Source organism: Lagenorhynchus albirostris, chromosome 11, assembly GCF_949774975.1.
Source record: "Lagenorhynchus albirostris chromosome 11, mLagAlb1.1, whole genome shotgun sequence".
In the NCBI taxonomy this organism is placed as follows: domain Eukaryota; kingdom Metazoa; phylum Chordata; class Mammalia; order Artiodactyla; family Delphinidae; genus Lagenorhynchus; species Lagenorhynchus albirostris.
The window spans coordinates 30,794,464-30,817,439 of record NC_083105.1 but is presented as its reverse complement, the minus strand read 5'-3'; the positions used below and the strand labels follow the sequence as shown (position 1 = coordinate 30,817,439).

The following is a 22,976-nucleotide window of genomic DNA, read 5'->3' as shown; positions in this document are numbered from 1 at the left end:
ATAACCAAGAGAACACTGACGAAATCAAAGAGAAAATAAAAAAATACCTAGAGACAAATGACAATGAAAACGTGATGACCCAAAACCTATGGGATGCAGCAATAGCAGTCTAAGAGGGAAGTTTATAGCTATACAAGCCTACCTCAAGAAACAAGAAAAATCTCAAATAAACGATCTAACATTACACCTAAAGGAACTAGAGAAAGAACAAACAAAACCCAAAGTTAGCAGAAGGAAAGAAATCATAAAGATCAGAGCAGAAATAAATGAAATAGAAACAAAGAAAACAATAGCAAAGATCAATAAAACTAAAAGCTGGTTCTTTGAGAAGATAAACAAAATTGATAAACCATTAGCCAGACTCATCAAGAAAAAGAGGGAGAGGACTCACATCAATAATATTAGAAATGAAAAAGAGGAAGCTACAACAGACACCGCAGAAATACAAAGCACCTTAATAGACTACTACAAGCAACTCTGTGCCAATAAAAGGGACAACCTGGAAGAAATGGACAAATTCTTAGAAAGGTATACCTTCCAAGACTGAACCAGGAAGAAATAGAAAATATGAACAGAACAATCACAAGTAATGAAATTCAAACTGTGATTAAAAATCTTCCAACAAACAAGAGTCCAGGACCAGATGGCTTCACAGGTGAATTCTGTCAAACATTTAGAGAAGAGCTAACACCTATCCTTCTCAAACTCTTCCAACAAATTGCAGAGGAAGGAGCATTCCCTAATTCATTCTATGAGGCCACCATCACCCTGATACCAAAACCAGACAAAGATATCACAAAAAAAGAAAATTACAGACCAATATCATTGATGCATATAGATGCAAAAATCCTCAACAAAATACTAGCAAACAGAATCCAACAACACATTTAAAGGATCACACACTATGATCAAGTGGGACTTATCCCAGGGATGCAAGGATTCTTCAGTATATGTAATTCAATCGATGTGATACACCATATTAACAAATTGAAGAATAAAAACCATATGATCATCTCAATAGATGCAGAAAAAGCTTTTGACAAAATTCAACACCGATTTATGATAAAAACTCTCCGGAAAGTGGGCATAGAGGGAACCTACCTCAACATAATAAAGGTCATATATGACAAACCCACAGCAAACATCATTCTCAATGGTGAAAAACTGAAAGCCTTTCCTCTAAGATCAGGAACATGACAAGGATGTCCACTCTCACCACTATTATTCAACATAGTTTTGGAAGTCCTAGCCACGGCAATCAGAGGAGAAAAAGAAATAAAAGGAATACAAATTGGAAAAGAAGAAGTCAAACTGTCACTGTTTGCAGATGACATGATACTATACATAGAGAATCCTAAAGATCCCACCAGAAAACTACTAGAGCTAATCAATGACTTTGGTAAAGTTGCAGGATACAAAATTAATGCACAGAAATCTCTTGCATTCCTATACACTAATGATGAAAAATCTGAAAGAGAAATTAAGGAAACACTCCCATTTACCACTGCAACAAAAAGAATAAAATACCTAGGAATAAACCTACCTAGGGAGACAAAAGACCTGTATGCAGAAAACTATAAGACACTGATGAAAGAAATTAAAGATGATACCAACAGATGGAGAGATATACCATGTTCTTGGATTGGAAGAATCAATATTGTGAAAATGATTCTACTACCCAAAGCAATCTACAGATTCAATGCAATCCCTACCAAATTACCAATGGCATTTTTTAGGGAACTAGAACAAAAAATCTTAAAATTTGTATGGAGACACAAAAGACCCCGAATAGCAAAAGCAGTCTTAAGGGAAAAAAACGGAGCTGGAGGAATCAGACTCCCTGACTTCAGACTATACAACAAAGCTACAGTAATCAAGACAATATGGTACTGGCACAAAAGCAGGAACATAGATCAATGGAACAAGATAGAAAGCCTAGAGATAAACCCACGCACCTATGGTCAACGAATCTATGACAAAGGAGGCAAGGATATACAATGGAGAAAAGACAGTCTCTTCAATAAGTGGTTCTGGGAAAACTGGACAGCTACATGTAAAAGAATGAAATTAGAACACTTCCTAATACCATACACAAAAATAAACTCACAATGGATTAGAGACCTAAATGTAAGACTGGACACTATAAAACTCTTAGAGGAAAACATAGGAGGAACACTCTTTGACATAAATCACAGCAAGATCTTTTGTGATCCACCTCCTTGAGTAATGGAAATAAAAACAAAAATAAACAAATGGGACCCAATGAAACTTCAAAGCTTTCGCACAGCAAAGGAAACCATAAACAAGACGAAAAGACAACCCTCGGAATGGGAGAAAATATTTGCAAACGAAGCAAGGGACAAAGGATTAATCTCCAAAATATATAAACAGCTCATGAAGCTCAATACTAAAACAACAAACAACCCAATCCAAAAATGGGCAGAAGACGTAAATAGACATTTCTCCGAAGAAGACATACAGATGGCCAAGAAGTACATGAAAAGCTGCTCAACATCACTAATTATTAGAGAAATGCAAATCAAAACTACAATGAGGTATCACCTCACACCAGTTAGAATGGGCATCATCAGAAAATCTACAAACAGCAAATCCTGGAGAGGGTGTGGAGAAAAGGGAATCCTCTTGCACTGTTTGTGGGAATGTAAGTTGATACAGCCACTATGGAGAACAGTATGGAGGTTCCTTAAAAAACTAAACATAGAATTACCATATGATCCAGCAATCCCACTACTGGGCATATACCCAGAGAAAACCATCATTCAAAAAGACACACACACCCCGATGTTCACTGCAGCACTACTTACAGTAGCCAAGACATGGAAGCAACCTAAATGCCCATCGACAGACGAATGGATAAAGAAGATGTGGTACATATATACAATGGAATATTACTCAGCCATAAAAAGGAATGAAATTGGGTCATTTGTTGAGACGTGGATGGATTTAGAGACTGTCATACAGAGTGAAGTAAGTCAGAAAGAGAAACACGAATATCGTATATTAACGCATATATGTGGAACCTAGAAAAATGGTACAGATGAACTGGTTTGCAGGGCAGAAATTGAGACAGACGCAGAGAACAAACGTATGGACACCAAGGGGGGAAAGCAGCGGTGGGGGAGGGTGGTGGTCATGGTGGTGTGATGAATTGGGCGATTGAGATTGACATGTATACAGTGATGTGTATAAAATTGATGACTAATAAGGACCTGCTGTATAAAAAAATAAAATAAAATTCAAAAATTAAAAAAACAAAGAAACTATGAACAGTAATTTTGCTATTAATATTTTAGCAATAACAAAAACCAAAAAAAGATTTAGGTCACAGACCGATTATGTTTCAATTTTATTTGTAGTTTCCCTCTCTGCCCAGATTACTATAAAAGTGATTAACTAAGGGTGTGGGTTATAAGTGAAGGTTTTTCTTTTTGTTTTCTCACTGTCCCCTCCCCTGCCCCTCCCATTCTTAAGGTTGGCGGACAAATAATTCTTCCTAAGAGAAGCTGTCAATCTGGAATTTATGAATTCACCATATTTTAAAAGCAACATAGATGCATAATTAAGTTCTATGTGAAATCGTTTTTAAAAATTCAAGAAAATAACCTTGCAAGGAAATATTTTCCACACCGGGCAGTTCAGCTTGATTTTATCATATTTTATTAATCTTTTCCTTTAGGAAAATATGTGAGGAAGAGTCAAATATGAAAGACAGTTTTACAGAAATGCTCCAAATAGATGTAACTTATTTTGTATAGACACTGGGGAAGAAAAACCTATTCAGTATCCCCATGAAAATAAACTTTACATAGTAATTGTAAACAACTAATATAAGAAATCAAATTGTGTTTATTAATAAGCTCTCTTCTAAAAAATTATTTAATGTGAGCATTCTAAATGATAAGAATATTTCTAGGAGATGAGTTGATTCTGACATTTTAAGAAAGCAATGATGAAAAAAATGTAATAGAATGGAAGGATTAGGTTAAAAGCAAAGTACAAATATACTCATTCTATGATATTATTGGCCAAATACCACCACCACCACCACCATCATCATCATTACCCTGTCAACATTTACTGAGCATCTGTGTCCTAGAATGGTTCTTAACACTTTACCTGTAGCAACTCATTTAATCCTCAGAATAACCCTACAAAACAATTGCTATTGCCGGCCTCCATTTACGGATGAATAAACCAAGGCACAAAAAGGGTCAGTAACTGCCAGTCTCACAGCCAGGAAGATGTGAACTAGTCAGTCTGGCTCCAGAGCCAGATCTCTCAGCCACTCTGTTTACGTCTCTGACAGAAAGGAAAGTTTCTTTTACCGGCCAAAGTAGAGCACAGGAAGTTCTGTGTGGCTTGTGTAACCACAGAAAGTTCTAAAGTGGAGAAAAACCACAGGCAATGCTCTTAGGAGGCTATATCACTGGGCTCTGCCTGACAGGCTAACCACTAGGCAATCCTTTAATAAAAATCTCTGCGTCTGCTGCCATACCCGATCAGTGTCCTTGAGGAGTTTATGGGGAAGATAGTCATTCACTGGCTCATTCGAATATTTACTGAGCACCCGCCAGAACCAGGCACTGGTCACTGGCCTAGGTAATAGGAATACCACAGTGAAGAAGCCTGCTAAGACCCCTACTCTCATGAGGCTTTCATACTAGGAAGAAGGGAGGGCACACAAATAATATAATTTTAGATAATGGTAAGAACAGAGTTGGTAACAAAAAGGTGCCAATTAGTTACCGGAAGAAACAGGATTTTAAAGAAACTTGTGAATTAAGGAAAAGAAGGTATCTCGACCAGCCAGAAATTCATCCTAAGCAGGAGGGGTCATAGCCTGGGAGAAATTTCCCCAGCACTAGAGAAATGAAGGGAATGTGAACCTCAGATAAGTGGGGAGTGGAGAAGCCGACTGGGATGAAAGAAGGCGGTGCCTGAGGGGGGCGTTTCTACCTCCCCCCTCTGCACGACCAAAGCAGGGGTCAGGCTTAGGTCCTCTCACTTGCTCTGGACACTGTGTATAATCCCCGCATAAACTCTCTGTTGGCTCTTTTCGCCTTTGGAGGGGTTGAAAGTGAGGATGGCAGTTTGTATCTTCTCCTCCCTTTTTTTTTTTTTTTTTTCCTCCGGTACGCGGGCCTTTCACTGCTGTGGCCTCTCCCATTGCGGAGCACAGGCTTCGGACACGCAGGCTCAGCAGCCATGGCTCACGGGCCCAGCTGCTCTGCGGCATGTGGGATCTTCCCGCACCAGGGCACAAACCCGTGTCCCCTGCATCGGCAGGTGGACTCTCAACCACTGCGCCACCAGGGAAGCCCCTCCCTTTTATTTTTAATTAGATACATCAGAAATAGGTTCGTGTCAATAAAACAGGCTTCTCTTTGCCCTGACTTTGATCAGGAAAGGATAGTCCTTTTTTTGTCAGGGCTCAAACAACATCTGATGGGGTTATTAATTTGAAGAATATTAAGAGGATATAAAATTTCTATCAAGACATAAAAAAAATTTCTAACACTCTAATTCAGTACCACCTAACCACCTTTTAAAACTTCCAGCAAGTGTGTCAAGAAGATGGATGTCACATTAGTCAACAGTGACTAATGGATCAGCAGACATGAACTGTCTGTAAGGCATTTGCGAAGTTAACTACTTCCTATTCAAGCCTTTAAAATGTACTGGTACTCTTTGGAGAAAATGAGGAAATTCTTGAACTTTCTTCTGGAAAAACTGGTTCACATGTCCTTGAGAGTAGCCCAAGTTATGTAACAGGAGTTCTTTAACTTTGAATCTATGGAGTTCCTGAAACTATATATAAAATTATATGTCCATAAGTACAGTCACTGAGTTATTCGTTCATTAGCGAGCCAAACATGTCCATGAACCCTGAGAAGTTTTAAAGTGTTTTCATAAGAAATCAAAATTTTCATTTGGCTATTTCTTATCATTAGACTAAATAGTCTACAAAAATACAATATATACATGCATGTATCAAATCACCACATTGTACACCTTACTCTTACACACAGTTATATGTCAATTATATCTTCATAAAGCTGGTGGGGGAGGAACAAGGACACACAGCCCCCATCCCTGCCAGACACTCAACTGCATGGAGGAAGGGCTAAGCCTTCTGAGATGAGAGCTTGTGACTCAACCGTCAGCCCTCCAAACAGGAGGAGGACACAGAAGACTAATTTGAGAGTTAGATACGCCACATTTAGGAACTAGATATCGTCCCTGAGGACCAACCTGGACTCCAGGGGCTGAAGGATATCTATTTAGCATCCAATGTCAGCCACACTCACCAGCTCCACCTCTGGTGGGGGGGGGGGAGGGGGGCAGGGTAAAAAAAAGAAAAGAAATTAAAAATAAGGGAGGATAGAAAGGGAATAGTGGGAGAGAAGGAAAAAATGAAGGAAATACAGAAAGCAAAATATTCTCCAAAAAAACCCAAAACCAAAACCCTACATTTTTGGCCCTCAGGGCTCTGAGACCAGAGTAGGCACTGTTCCATGTCCCTTAAGAAACAAATCATTAGTAAGTGGTACTCTGAAGCCAGCAGCTATTCAATAGGAGGGGAAAGCAGTAAAAAGCAGTGAAAATAAGACTACCCAGTCAGTGCAGAGTCCTGAATTCTAAAGCCAATTTTGCAACTGCCCAGCTATGTAACCTTGTGAAACTCATAACCACCCTGGCCACCATTTTCTATTTGGATAATGAGAAATTCTGGCTTGCATTCAGGCCTAAAACTTTCACAGACATTTAAAAAAAAAAAAATTGGCAGTCTCAGAGTTTGCTTTGATGGGATTTTGGGTTTACATAGTGAAGGTGGAGTTCAAGGCAATAAGCAAAACGGTTATGCTTTTTAAGTGTTGGTCAGCATTAGAGGAGAAACCGTCTTTTGGTCGCAGTAACAAGATTCATTCCTATAACTGCTGAGAGACAAAAAGCAGATGAAAGAGACATAAGAAGATTTAAGTATGCCATGAAACATGCTAATTATTGCTGGGTCATTTACCATTTACACGCCCAGACTCCTCTCCCGGGATTTCCACCCATAAGTACAACTGCCTACTAAGCGTTTCCTCTTGGATATCCTGCAGGCACCTCTGACTCTGAACTTGTCCAAATCTGAACTCATTATCTTCCTCCCCGAACTGCTCCTCCAGCGTTTCTTTTCTCAGTAGATGGTTTCTCAAGACAGAAACCTAGGAGTCAAGTTTGATTCCTTTCTCCTCCACTTGCTGCCACATTCCAATCCATTATCAGGCCCTTCCTCTTCCAACCATAACAGGCCCTGCTGACATTCCATTCTCCACAATCAATAAAAGTGATCTTTAAATCTTAAATAAATTTTTTCTGATTAAAACCTTTCGGTGGTTTCACATTTCCCTTGGGAAAAAGTGACACTCTTACCACTGCTTCCTGGGTCCTCGAGGATCTGCCCTCCTGTCTCTTCATCTCCATCACCTTACTCTTCTTGGCACCACACCCCTCTTCTCTCGGGTCTTTCTCTTGCCTCAGGTGTTCCCTCACATGCTGTTCCCTTTGCTTCAAACACCACTCCCTACTCTTTATTTAGTTTTTTTTTTTTTTAATTTATTTCATTTACTTATTTTTGGTTGCATTGGGTCTTCGTTGCTGCGCATGGGCTTTCTCTAGTTGTGGCGAGCAGGGGCTACTCTTCGTTGCAGTGCGTGGCCTTCTCATTGTGGTGGTTTCTCTTGTTGAGGAGTGCGGGCTCTAGGGTGCATGGGCTTCAGTAGTTGCAGCATGTGGGCTCAGTAGTTGTGGTTCACAGACTCTAGAGCACAGGCTCAGTAGTTGTGGCACATGAGCTTAGTTGCTCCGTGGCATGTGGGATCTTCTGGGACCAGGGCTCGAACCCGTGTCCCCTGCATTGGCAGGCAGATTCTTAACCACTGCGCCACCAGGGAAGCCCTCTTTATCTAGTTTTAAATACCTAAGGGGATTTTACTCATCCTTCAAGTCTCTGCTCAGGGTCACTTCCTCAGGAAAAGCTTTCCTGAACTCCTCCCCACAGTAGGTCTGCTCTCCAGTATGCATCTTAGAGTAGCTCACAGTCACACTTACAACCAATTATTCTGTTTGCTTCCCTAAGAGAATGTAAACTCCGAGAGAAACAACATCTGTCTTATTCACTCACTGCTGTATCCCCAGGCACAGTATATGGTACTGAGTAGGTCCTCAGTAAATATGTAGGGCATTAAAAAACTTTTCAAGGGGATTTTCATCAGCCAATGAACGCTGATGTTTAAAATCTTTGCAATTATTTGCACAACATAAATGTACTTAATGCCATTGAACTGTATACTTGAAAGTGGTTAAATGGTAAATTTCATATTATATATAGTTTACTGCAATAAAGAAAAATCCTTGCAATTCAGATGATCAAAGGTCCCTTGTAACACTACCAAACACTGAAAACTAAGGTCAGATTTCCCCCCTAAAATTAATGCTAGAAAGACAAAGTTGGAAAAGTCGTTCATCAGCCGCTACTTTTTTTTGCCTGAGGACACCTAAAGAAACATAAGTGATACCACAACACACATTATTTTTTAAAATACAGGATTATAACAATTTGAACTTTTAGAAAAATTCACCTGCCACTAAAAATAAATATTTCTCAACCCGCATATGTAGATATTTCAAACGATACATGTTTTCTTCATTACTCGTTAAAGACAAATTGCTTGTTTAAAAAAACTGGGAAATATAGTAAGTAAAAAAAGTCCACAGTGCAGCACCCAAACAAAATCATGTAATATTTTATGTATGTAGGTACTTTATCTTTTGTTCGTGTACAGATCTTTTATATTATAATCATGAGTTCTGAATTTTGCCCTTCTTACCCCACACATAAACATGTTTTTATGTCACTACTTACATATATTCACCTTTTAGTGGCTAAATAATAATCTAAATTTTTTTAACCAGTTTTCTTTATTTGGAAAACTTGGTTATTTCCAGTTTCTCATCATTATAAATTAAACTGAAAGTGGTATCTTTAAATACAAAGCTTTTCCTTTAAATACAAAAGAGTATTTATTTAGGATAGATTTACAGTTGTGGACTCACTGCAACAAAGACTCCTGATATATTTTGCAAATTGATTTCTAAAAAGACTAGAGTAATTTATATTTTTAAAGCATGAATATATCTCCCAATAGATGATATATCTTAAAAATAAAAAATATTTCTGTGAATCAAGATGTATGATCATAAACGATAGTTAGTCCAGAAAATATAGCTACTCATCTCTTCTTACACCAATGGGCACCATCTCTGTGCCACATGGAGTAGGTCTGGACTCCAGGGACAAACTCATAATAAGTACTAGGCCCAGAGAGAGACACAGAATTTTAATTACTCAAGTCCATGGCACATTTAAAATTCAAATACTTAAGGGAGAAATAATTGCTCTGTTGACCCTCTACATTCATTTAAATATGCTGTCCATGCATTGGAAGGAAAAGCAGTATCACTTAGACCATTTTTAATGTTTAGTTGTTTAATTTATCTACAATTTTTGTTAATGTGTGGTGTGCAATATAGATCCAACTTTAAATTTTTCCAAATAGAAACATAATTATCTTAACTACATCTAAAACAACTATTTTAATATATTAAATAACTATTTAATATTATCTTTTTTAACATCTTTATTGAAGTATAATTGCTTTACATGTTGTGTTAGTCTCTGCTGTATAACAAAGTGAATCAGCTATACATACACCTATATCCCCATATCCCCTCCCTCTTGCGTATCCCTCCCACCCTCCGTCTCCCACCCCTCTAGGTGGTCACAAAGCACCGAGGTGATCTCCCTGTGCTATGCGGCTGCTTCCCATTAGCTACCTGTTTTACATCTGGTAGTGTACATATGTCCATGCCACTCTCTTACTTCGTCCCAGCTTCCCCTTCCCCCTCCCCGTGTCCTCAAGTCCATTCTCTACGTCTGCATCTTTATTTCTGTCCTGCCCCTAGGTTCTTGAGAACCATTTTTCTTTAGATTCCATATATATGTGTTAGCATACAGTATTTGTTTTTCTCTTTCTGACTTACTTCACTCTGTATGACAGACTCTTGGTCCATCCACCTCACTACAAATAACTCAATTTCATTTCTTTTTATGGCTGAGTGATATTCCATTGTATATATGTGTCACATCTTCTTTATCCATTCATCTGTCGATGGACACTTAGGTTGCTTCCATGTCCTGGCTATTGTAAATAGAGCTTAGTAACTCTTTAATATTATCTTAACATTTTAAATAACTATTCATCCATTTCCCCACTGATTGGAAATGCCATCTTTATCAGAAAACATATATGGATCTGCATCTGAGCTTTCTATAACCTATTTTCCTAACGTGGTACCATGATCACCACACTTTAATTTCTATAGCTTTATACTGTGTTCTGAGAGCTGGTTAAACAAATTTCTTCCAATTTTTTCTGGTCATTTTTTTCTTGGCTATTTTCACACATTTAACTCATCTGTACAAACTCTGAAACTGGCTTGGCAGTTTCCACTAAATTCCTTCGGCAAAACTTCACGTTCCGGATAGGAGCAGTAATGATGATCAGACTTACTTCCCTACCATAAACAATCATACAACTCAGCAAAATACATGAAGCAACTGTTTTTAGGCACTGGACAAGAGACAGCACAGGGCTATGAAACTTGACAGACAGAAAACAAATGAGATAAACACAAAATCCATCCCAGATTTCTACCCAGGAGCATTTTCAGGCATGGCATAAGGACGCAGAGTCCAAGGAAACAGCTGCAGTCTCACTGAGCAGAGGAAATAGCAATTAGAATTCAGAACTGCTAAAGGGCTGGAATTTTGTGGGCAGGGTAGGTGAGAGGACCTGTGAAGAGCAGAAATCCCCCAAAATCTGCCGAGGAGTCTCACTGAGTCTTCGGTCAAATACAAACCTGATAATGCACAGGACAAGAAGGCTTGGCAGAGAACAACGGAGACTGTGAGCCAAAGCAAGATTCCTGAGGTTACACAGTACTGAGAGATGTTCAAGTTCTGAACCGATTTGGCTGAACACTCCAGGCATCCAGCTGAGGCCCTAGAAAGTCCACTAGTACTATAGCCCAAGAGTAAAGGCCACTCTGGATCCAGCCTAAAGTCTAAATCCAACACCATCTGGCCAGGCCAGCAGAAAGTTAATTGTTTACCAAAACAAAACTCAACACTTTTCAGAAGATGATAGAGTAACTCATACTCTCAAACACTGAGCAATGTTTGTGCATACAACAAAAAACTTAAAAAATACAGAGAAGCAAAAAAGTTTGATCAAGATATGACATAAATGTTAGAATTAACAGACAAGGACTTTAAAATTGTTATTATAAATATGTTCAAGGATTTAAAAGAAAAGATGGGCATAATGAGCAAACAAATGGAAAATCTCATCAGAGAAATGGATAAGCTTACAATAGATTGGACAGTGCAGGGAAAAAAATACCACTGAACTTGAAAACAGGCCAATAGAAACTATGCAAACTGAAGCACAAAGAGAAGAGAAGTTTGAGAAAATGAACAAAGCCTCAATAAATGATGGGACAATATCAAGTGGTCAAATGTGAATTTGGAGTTCCAGAAAAAGATGAGAAAAAAATTAGGGCAGAGAAATAATGTATGAAGAAAAGAGAAAAACTTTCTAAATATGATGAAAAAAGATCAAGCCACAGATCCATGCAGTTCAATGAACCACAAGAAAAATATACAAAACCATACCCAGGTTCATCATGGTCAAATCACTAAAAACAGAAGATTAAGCCAAAAAAAATCTTAGAGCAGCAGAGAAAAAAAAGACACATTACATACAGGAGAATAACGATAAAAATGACTGTTGCTTTCATTTAAAAAAAAAATGCAAACCAGAAGACAATGGAATGATATCTTTAAAGTGCTGAGAGAAAAATTATCCACTGAAATAAAATTCTACATCTCAGCAAAAATATCCTTTAAAAAGGAAAAACAAAAAGCTGACAGAATTCATCACCAGGAGTCCTGGGATACAAGAAACAGTAAATGAAGTTTTTTAGGGTGAAGAGAAATGATATTAGATGGAAACTTGGATCTACACAAAGGAAAAGAGTGCAGGAAAAGGTAAATATAAAAGCCTGTTTTGTTTCTTTAGAAGAAAATGGTTGCTTAATGTATTATGGGTATATATGATATGTAGAAGTAAAACTGTCAAGAGGTGGGTGAATGGAGATGTATTTTTTTTAAGTTCTAACATTAGAACTTTTATAAGTTCTAACGTTATATATAGAACAGCATAAAATTAATTCTAGACTATGATATGCTAAGGTTACCACTAAACAAAAATATAAGACCAAAAGTAAAGCTAAAAAGACAATAGAGGGACTTCCCTGGTGGCACAGTGGATAAGACTCCATGCTCCCAATACAGGGGGCCCAGGTTCGGTCCCTGATGAGGGAACTAGAGCCCACATGCATGCCACAACTAAGGAGCCCACTAGCCGCAACTGAGGAGCCTGCCTGCCACAACTAAGACCCCAGGCAGCCAAATAAATAAATATTTTAAATAAATAAATAAAAAGACAATAGAGGAGATAAAATGGGATACTAAGAAATACTTGATTGATCCAAAAGAAAAGGAGTAAAAAGAAATAAACAAATAAGACAAATAGAAAACAAAGAGCAAGATGGTAGTGTTAAAATAAATCTAACCATAGGACTAGTTACATAAATTTAAGTGGACTAAGCACTCCAATTAAAAGGCAGAGATTTTCAGACACAAGCAGTTAAAAATAAAGTTACCCTCTATAGTTAAGTACATAAAATGCATTCAAAGGTTAATAGTAGTTACCCATAGCAGCAACCCCAAACACTATGCGCAAATGTGTGAAATGACTTTGGAACACAACCTAAAGGTGACTCCAGTAGAACTGCAAGGAGAAAAGGCTGGAGTGTGAGGGTAGTTAATAGCTGACATTATTTACATTCATTAACTTGTTCAGTTTTCAGGATGACTCTCTGAGGAAGGTACTCCTTTGTATCCATTTTATAAGGGAGCAGACTAAGGACCAGAGGAGTTATGTCACGTTTGCAGGATCACATGCTAGTGAAACCAATCAGCTCTACTGCACCATCTAAAAGATACTACGTCAACAGAGAGGAGGTGCCCAGGAACCACCCGAGGCAAGAGCAAGAGCAGTCATCCATCAGGGTGTCTCCAGCCTGGCCCAGGGAAGAGAGTACCTGACCAGCAGAACTGACTGTGCAGTTTCCTCGGCAGGTACGTATATGTGGAGGAGATAAGCCCATCTTACTACCCTAACCTGAAAAAACTATCCATCAGGATTTTTTTCAACAAACTTTCTTGCCTTAGTTCCAGGGCCCACTGAGCCCTTATTCTGACTTTGTTGGCAGAGTGGAAGAAGGCCCTGACCGAGGCATGCAAATGCCCTAGCCCCTCTGAAGGTTAGCGCTGTCACTGTCAATAAATTGTAAATTTGGCTTGTTTCAGACTCTCCTACGTTTATTAAGCCTGACTTAGTTCCCCCCTGAGCCTCCTCACCTCGGGCCAAAACAGAACTTCTGATCCTTCAGACATTTAGAAGAAAGTCCTGGACTAGAAGGACCCCATCAAGGCGAAGCTCTCACAGGAAGTTGCACAAGCACTGAGAGGCCGGGCCTGAGTGGTCAGTTAGGCCCTCCCAACTCTCTTGGACTCCATCTGCATTAAGAGTCGTCAAGAAAAAAGATGGTAATAAATGTGTGAGAAAGAACTCATGTTGTCGAGCACATCTATGGAAAGCCGGCCAAAAGAGGAAATCTTTATTCATTAAATTGAGCCAAATTTGTTACCAAAGAACATTCCTCCAGAGAGGCCTCTGCAGAATTCCACAGGAATCACTCACTCCAAACAGTAAGAGAACAACTGATTGAAAAATCAATCCATCAATCAATCCCTCAGATCCACAAGGTACCAGAAAAATAAAGGCATTCCATTAAGACCAGGTGTGCAGAGTATAAAAATTATCAATCTGATCAAAAATAAAACAAAACGAAAAAGTAGTGAAGCCACTTAAATATTCCTCATGTATAACATGCATGTATAGTACTCCTGAATTTGGTATTAAAAAATCCACAAAAATGACTCTTTCCTGAAGAAGCCCATGAAAACTCCCACCAAAGCCACCTGCACATTAGCGGTCAACCTTTCATGGATTCATTTAACCCACATTTTTACACAACTCCTCTGAGCCTTCCTCACCCTATAACTAACACTCTGCAGTGTCTCTCACACTGTATCTGACTCTAAATTCAACACTCTCCCCCGATACCCACACCTTATTAGTTCTCCCACTCCAGTCAATGTCACCTTAATAGAGCTGCCTTCCCTGGCCACCATATGTAGAAGAGCACCTCCCATACCCGTCACTCTCTGTCCTGTTACCCGCTACAGCACTTTTCTGCAGAGCACATATCACTAGTATATTTGGTTATTGTCTGTCTCCTTTTGATAGAAGGAGTTCCATGACAGTAGGAATTTTGTCTGTTTTACTTTCTGTGGTATTTACAGAATTTAGAATGGTCCCTGGCGTGAGAATACACAATGAATAAAATACTTGTAATTCAAAGTCTAATAGGGAAGTGAGGCCTAAACTGGCAAACAGACCTCATTAACAGGGTAATGTGGTGGCATAAAGGAATCATAAGAGGCTCCCCCTGGGAGAGTTGGAAACACTTCTTAGAGGAAGAGATGCAAAGCAGGCTGGTGAAGGGAGGGTGGAATTGGGGGCATTCCAGGTATGGCAGGCAACATGTGAAGGGGCACAGAACACAGCAGAGCATCGCACACTTGGGGAACCTTGTGTAGCTGCAATAAGGTGAATGGTGAAAAGGAAAGAAAGGCGAGTTTGTAACAGGAAGGCAGAGCAGATGTGGCAGGACAAGTGTGCCTGGACAGGAGTCACCGAGTGGCTTTAACCTAAGCAAGCGCACAATCAGATTTGCATTTCACAAAAGTCTCTCTGGAGGCCGTAGGGGAAGGAGGGAATAAATGCCAGTCTGTAGTCATGGAAAACATTTAGGAGTTTATTGCAAAAGTCTCCACAAGTGATAATGATGCTGAAAACTAAGGCCGTGTTGGGGATGGAGATAAAACAGGAATCACGAGTGCACATGACTGGATGCAAGGATCAATCCCACTTTTCCAAAACTCTGCTTCACTATCACTTCCTATGGAAACTGCCTTTTCAAAAAAGAGTGAAAAGAAATATTTTAAGGCTCATGTCTCTGTCTCCCTCTCCGGCCCCTCCCCACTCCCACTAATAATTCCAGGCATGGCTGTACCTAGAAACCACACCACGTAATCAGACAACAATTTCTGTCTTCCTCTCACAGCTCCGCTCTCCTCTGAAAGAACCAGCATCATTCTTAGGTCAGTATTTTGTGCACGGTGTCCCTCAGCAGTTCAGGTTTAAATAAGCCTCAAGATAGAAATCCCACAACAAAGGACTACAGTTCTAACACGGCTCACTCTCTCCTGTAGAAAGGGGGATGCTCTGTCCCGTATGGCAAACCTGAGCTGAGCCTCCTGCTGGACCGGAGACAGGGCCACCACAGTACATAGAGGGACCGTCGGGGAGGGCTGGTTCCTCAGGGAAAATGTGGGCACTACCACCAGAAAACGGGGAATGATGTTAGGCAAAGTGCAAAATTCCACCATGGCTTTCTTCTCTTGATTTAAGGAAAAACAACATTTTCAAAGGCTCCCCCCACTTCCCGAGTTTCACCCTAGCAGATGGTGCTCAGCTGGAGGCACGGCAGTCCTGTGGCATCACGCAGTCCCAAACGCTGTAAACTGACATTTCTCACCCTCGCAACAGTCCACTTTGAGGAGCCTCATCACCCTCACTTTCCACAGAGGCAGAGAGCCGTGAACCGAAACATGCCCGAGGGTAACAAGGTGCTATATGTGGGCATGTGAATCTTGGACTATCTCATGCCAACCCTCTAAACGCAAAGTCATGCCAGTAGAATAGACCAATTAACAAAGAAGAGCTCAGATCACGCTTCTTCCAGATTCCAAGCTCTCTGGTGTCTCCGTATCACCTGCAGGATGAAGTCCAAAGTCTTTTCACATCATCCAGGACCCTGAACCCTGAGCCTTCCCATCTCCTCCTACACCTCACCCCACCTTATTTCCTGAGCATGGCCATAGCTGAACAGTTGACAGAGCACCACACTCTCTCAGCCACGGTGCTCACTCCCACTGATTCCCTCTGGAAGGTCTGCCACCCGCTTCCCGTCTGATGATTCGCCACTCCCTCCTCTTCTCCTCTCCCCGCCCTCCTCAGTTAGGGGCTCACAATGTCTCTTTTGACTTTTCCTCACACAAGCCTAGTTCAGTGCTCCACTCGCACACTCCCTCGTCATGTATATCATTTTCCCATAGGACACACCCTTTTATAATTATTTATATATATATTTTTTCCCTTGAATTATAAAAGCTCCTTGAGGCTAAGATGGTGTCTTTCATCTCTCCATACTTAACACCCAGCACAGATGTGTGGCTCGTATCGGGGGCTATGCTTATTAAAGGAATGTTTTGATGACGAAAATTTCACATTGGTGATCTTTCAACCTTTCATAAGTTCTATCTTACGTTAGTGTTACCTTTTTTCCTTTTTAACATTTATATTATACATAGATAATTCAATACAAGGGCAAGGAATAAAGTATTTCCTAGAATCTACTCCAGGGAAAATTTTCTCTTATCTGAACAATTTGATAGGATTCCTTCTTGTTATTAGAAAATGGAAATATGTCAGCCTCCATCATTCCATTAATACCTGGGCTGCAGGAAACTCAGGCTACACCTCATGCCAAAACTGCACTAACCCAGGTTACGTGGTTCTAGATAGAACTGTCTCTCCATTCCCTCCAGTGACTGATGTATACATAGGTATGTCAGTTATTATAAACCACTTTAAATTCTTTATGAAAGGAAACAGAGATACATAGGTCACAGTGGATAAATAACAGCTCTTATTATTAGTCAGAATATAGAGGACACATTCTGTCTTGATTAGTTAAATCAATATTCAGTGCTTTTGCTTATGTTGAGCTCCCTGATGAAAGTAACAGAAATCAGTCTCTTTACTGAACATATCCAGAGTTGGTACATAGTGGGAGCTAAATGACCCTTCCTAGTACCCAGCCCTGCCACCTATACCTCTGCTCCCCAGGCCCCAACCACTAGATAATAGAGCTCTGCCTCCTCTTATTTACAACATGATTTCATAAATAAATACAAATTGTGCCACCTCCTTAGGTGGGGAAAAATTATCAATTCAAGTTACATAATACATGTAAAAATTAAATAAGAATGAGATGTCCAATGATGGTGATGGGGATGATGGCTAAGATTTATCTACTGATTAGTATGTGGGCTTTTAAATTTACTCATTTAAATACCATGACAACCTAGGTGGCAGGTTACTGTTATCATCCTAATTTTACAGATAAGAAAACTGAGGCATGAGAAATCAGATAATTTCCCCAAAGGTCATATAGCTAGTAAGTGGTGGGGCTGGGATTTGAATCTATATATTTGTAACCACACAGACATATGGCATATATGGAAAATAACACTAAGATGGCCAGAGCCAAGAGTAGCTAAGCCCTTTAGAAGGAAAAAAAAAAGAAAAACTATTGACTAAAAGTATGATCTTCTATCCTTTTTTAGTCTGCTTAGACTCATTACCATAAATTATAATCAACACCTCCTGGGCAATAATGCCCCCCAGAGAGCATAACAAGGGTTAAGAGTTTGGACTGTAAGGCAAGACAGAGAGCTGGGCTCATATGCTCACTCCACCACATCCTAGCTGCGGACACCTGGCATGTTATGTCATATGGCGGGCACAAATCCAGGTGACCACAGGGTTCACAGTTTCCCCCACTGATTACCTCTGTACCAGCCCCCTTCTTGTGAGAACTCTCCTCTCTCTGCATCACCAGAAAACATGGTTGGTATGACCCCTCCTCCCCAGCCAGGGTAGCTTGTCTCAGTTGGCTGCCTGGATAAATTTGAACAATCACAGTGTCTCACTGCCTGGTGAAGGGATGGGTACAGGGTCCTAGCTGGGCCAGAGTCACCCCTGGGTACTTTTCTAACTGGAGCTGGGAGAAGCTTTTCCTCTCAAAGCTTAGAGTTTCCTCTCAAAGCTTAGGGTTTCTCAGAGAGTAAAGCTGGCATGTTAGAGAGGCCTAGAGAGAGCTAACAGCATTGGAGTCCCTCGTTCTGGTCTCTCCTTCCAACTCCAAGGTTATCAAACAGGCAACAAAACCACCTTGAGAAGTGAAAAAGAATGGGTTTCTGTCACTTTCAGCTAGACGAGCTCTAACTCTAACTCTGAAACTTAGTTTCCTCATCTGTAAAATGGGGAATTTAGAACAACAGCCCTTCCCTCCCTGGCCAGTTCCGATGGGGAAAGGAGATATGTATTTTAAGTACTATAGCACTGTGTCTTAGGAATAGAGGGCTCCGCGGCTATTAGCAGACCTTAATAACACAATAGCACTTGTCCCAACAGACTGTTGCCAAAGATTATGGAGTCATTCTTGGTTTCTCTCATTCTCGTCACATCCAACACGACAGCAAGTACTTTTGGTTGTAACTTCAAACTACAGTTGACCCTTGAGCAACACGGGGGTTAGGGGCACCAACACTCCACAGAGTCAAAAATCCGTGTGTGACTTAGTTTGCCCTTGGAATCCAAGGTTCCTCCGTATTCACGCTTCCACATCTGTGGATTCAACCAACCTCGGTTTGTGAAGTACACTAGTATTTATCAACACTACTGAAAAAAATGCACGTATGAGTGGACCCCTGCAGCCCAAACCTGTGTTGTTCAAGGGTCAACTGTATAGATTATCTAAAATCCAACCACTTCTCAAAATCTCCACGGCCACTACCTTGGACCAAACCGGGATGAGAAGCACTGCAACAGCCTGCACCTCCGGGCTCTGCCCTGACTTCTGACAGTCTACTCGCCACACAGTGGTCAGAGGGGTCCCGTTAAACTGTAAGTCAGAGAGATGAACATGCTCCAACGGCGCATCTACTCAGCGTGCCCGTCAGGGCTGTTCCCCAGCTTCCCCGCACTCTTGGCCGCCCCTGCCTTCTTGTCCTCACACAGCGACCCAGCTCCCGCCTGAGGGCCTTCACTCCTGCTTCCTCCACGCGGACTTTCCTTTCCCAAACATCTTCAACCCTCACTCCCTGCCCTCCCTCTGCTCAAAGGTCACCCTCTCTGGGAGCAGTCGCTGAACACCCTGTTTAAACTGGCAGCCCCCCCTTCCCATCTAGCTCTGTTTCTCCCCGTAGCACTTACCACCATCTGACCTACCATATCCAGTTTCCTATTTGTTTATTGTCTGTCTCCCCTCCCCAGAATATAAGCTTCATGAGAGCAGCGGTTTCTGACCGTTTTGTTTACTATTGTTCCTGGCACATGGCAAGCACACAATACATATTTGCTGAATGAATGAACAAATGAATGAATGAATTTGCCCTCAATCTCCTTTTCTGGGAGTTGGGGGGGGGGAAACATGGACTATAGCAGGAAAAAAAAAATGTGGAAACCTTACTGTGAAACTTTGCACTTACTTGGCACAGCGAACCCAGTGTGTGTGTCGGTACAAAGAATATAAGAAGCGCTGGCGATACATGTTCCATACTTTGATAGATTTGTCTTCAGAAGCTGTAGCAAGAAACTGGCCATCGGCTGAAAAGTCCACACTTCTAACTGGAGCTGTGTGAGCTTTAAATTCAGAGGATTTCCCTCTCCTGGAGACAAACAGTTTAATATTTATAACATTTGATTTAATTATCAGTATACAGACTTTGAAACATATAAAATAGTTTGTTGTAAAAACTGACAGAAGTGTGAAAAGGCTGTGTTGTACTGTACTCTTCACTGACACTGTTCCAAGCTGGTTTTGTTAAAGTCACAGCTGACACTAAACAAGTGAGAGCCTAGTGGTCCCCACCCTGAAATGCATTTGCTGACTTTGCTTTAATGGGAAGCTACGGAATAATATTTTGAACAAGTTCCTGTTGTTCCTCTAGAAAGAGCAACATACAGTTTAAATGAACCGCAAGCTAGAAAACCTAAGATTCATTAAGTGAAGAGCTCTAAGGTAGCGTTTTCAAACTGGGCTCACGTGGAAATTGTGTGGACTGGCAGTCTGGCTTGGGAAGGAGATGTTCCTTATGTCACTTGCCTCTATGCAGAATGTCCCTGGGTGATCTGACTTTCCCGCTTTCACCCACCAGCAATGCGAACTGAGATCCTGAGGTATACCTAAGGCCTTGCTCAGCCCTGAGCCCAATCTTACATTCATAAGCAAAACAAAAGATAAATGGTAATAACATATTGATCCTTCAGTTCTCAACACCTTGAAATTTCAGATACTTTTTTTTTCTTGGCTAGGGTGGGAAAAAGAGAATAGGAAAAAAAAGGTGGAGAAAATAATGTGTGGCATTTAAGGAGAAGCAGCAGGAAAAATGCTGACATAATTAGGGGTAGGCTAGTAGACAGCGCTGGAGTTAAATGGTGACATTTGGGAAATGCTACTTTGTGTCAGCGTTTCCAAGTTCCCAAGGTACTTTCACTTTATACTACATTTAGACTTAGCAATTTTTCCATTCAGAAAGTCATATTTATACAGGTGATGCCTTATGGGAAAAATCACCACAAGTGTTTGAAGAAGATCAGGCAGCAGAATTTGCAGAAGCCTGGAAGTTACACTCAGCTCCTCCCCAACATCCGATAGGTCAGCAACCTATTTAATGGGATAGTGAGACTGCTATCACCTCCTAAATATCTTTTGAATCCCTCCTCTTCTTTCCATCCCAGCTATGCTTGCATTAAGGTAGATATACATACCCTCAATATCCTTCACCTAGATTACTGCAAAAGCCTCTTAACTGGTCTCCCTGCTCTAATCTTTCATCTCCCTCCAGTCACCTACATACTGTGCTTACAGCCTTGCTAAATGTATAATTCTAAGCATGTAAATCCCAGTGTAAACGTGTCATGGGCTGCTCTCCAAGAAAAAGTACAACGCCCAAGCTCTCTGGCGAGACATCCTGCCACTGCACTGACCTTTGTACTCTTACAACAGTCTCACTGCTTGAAACACACCTCTGGCTTTGTACTTACAGCTTTCTTAGCCTGACTACTTTCCCTACCAGCAAAGCCCCCTTGACCAACCCAGACAGGCTTAATTGTTCCCTTTTTATTATAGCTATTTTGCTTATTACATTATACAATAATTTTTGTTTTAAAATAGTCCTGTTTCTCTCCTATTAGGCAGTAATTTTTTGAGGACAGGAAAGTTGATTATTCATCTCTAAAAGACCAGCATCTAGCACAATGTCAGGCATGGAAAAAGAACTCAGTACATTTTGCTGAATTCTGCTGGGAAGAGTCAATACTTAATGGTTCTTAGATCCATCCTGGCTTTCCCTTCCAGTGGCCTGTAGAAGGCAGAGGTGACTTTGTCATAAATCTCCATCACCTGATATATGACATACCAAGAATAATTAAAATCAATATTTAAAAACAAAATAGGAGGGAGCATTCAGGGACTACTAGGTCAGTGAGGTTTCAAGGGAAAGTTCTTTGAGTAGAAGTCAGGAGTACAGTATGGCCTGATTTTAGGTATAAAGCCTAGAGAAAACAAAGAAAAGACTTGGCATCTTCTATGGCCAGGAAGCCAAGAGACACCTGGTATCATCAAAGTCTGCCCTGATCTTTCTTCTGCACTCCATACTGCAGGAGGCTTTCCTGCTTGCATTCTTTCTAAAAGCCGCTCCTCTCGGCTACAGGCTGGCCCAACAGCCAGATCCAGGTCCGGTCTCAACAGGAAGCATCTAGGAAACCGAGATAAGAGTGCCTAGTGTTTGTTGTGCTGGTGCTTAACTGGTTTCTAGTTCCTCACATTGCCTTCACACAGACTTTCCACCTCCCACACGTTCACCTGCCCTTTCCGCCCAAATTCTCTTGACTGCCGACTGTGATGAACGCCAGGCCAGACCTGCCTCCGAACTCGCTCCTACTATGCTTTCTTAGCCTTCCCGCCACCAGTTCTGGTGTTTGCTCATCCGGCTGCCCACGATTCCCCTCATCCCTGTGCACACACGCCACTCCTCCCCATGGGAGGTGGAATCCATCCATTTCTCCTCCCTTTGAATCTCGGCTGGTGCTGTGACTTACTTTGACCAACAGAATGTGGCAGAAGGGATACATACTGTGCAAGTTTCAGGACCAGCCTTTAAAAAGTCTAGCAGCTCTGGCTTTTACCATCCTAGAATCCAGCTGCCATGCTGTAAGGAGGTCCTTATAGTGCTGGAGGACCACGGTGCCCCAGCCAATAGCCGGCACTAAGGCCACAGGTGTATGAGGGAGGCATTGGACCTGCCAGCCCAGCTGCCAGCTTAATGAAGCTGCGTGAGTAAGAGCCAACATCAATGGGGCAGAGGAGTCATCCAGGAACCCAGAAAATTGTGAGAAATGATAGTTATTGTATTAAGCTACTAAGTTTTGAGGACTGTTATGCAGCAATAGGTAACTGGTTAGTTTCCTTCTCCTTGCCATGACCCACTATTGCCCTGGCACCACTGTGATCTGATTTAGGAAGAGGAACTAGACGTGTCTACACAAGCCTAATTGTTGTACTTAGATTAGCCAGTACAAGTTAATGATTCAGTGTGCTTTCACCTCATCTACCCTCGTGCAGTTTACTGAGATTTCCCTGAATTAGCGATGGGAAACAGGCTGTGCTGAGAATAACCAACCACTAGGCCTAAATTCCTAAAGTGAAGGATTTTAAAAAATGCTTTCACTTTTGGACCCCAA

At 41.0% G+C, this 22,976-nt stretch overlaps 1 protein-coding gene across 2 annotated transcripts in view; it reads right to left on the bottom strand.

The window, feature by feature from the left end:
• The window catches only part of POC1B (POC1 centriolar protein B), a 104,531-nt gene that overhangs the window by 61,981 nt on the left and 19,574 nt on the right, over positions 1 to 22,976 (bottom strand). For both annotated transcript variants that reach the window (XM_060165033.1, XM_060165034.1), the window contains one exon: positions 19,721 to 19,900. In XM_060165033.1, coding sequence (XP_060021016.1) covers positions 19,721 to 19,900 — 180 coding nt within the window. The remainder of the gene's footprint in view (positions 1 to 19,720; positions 19,901 to 22,976) is intronic.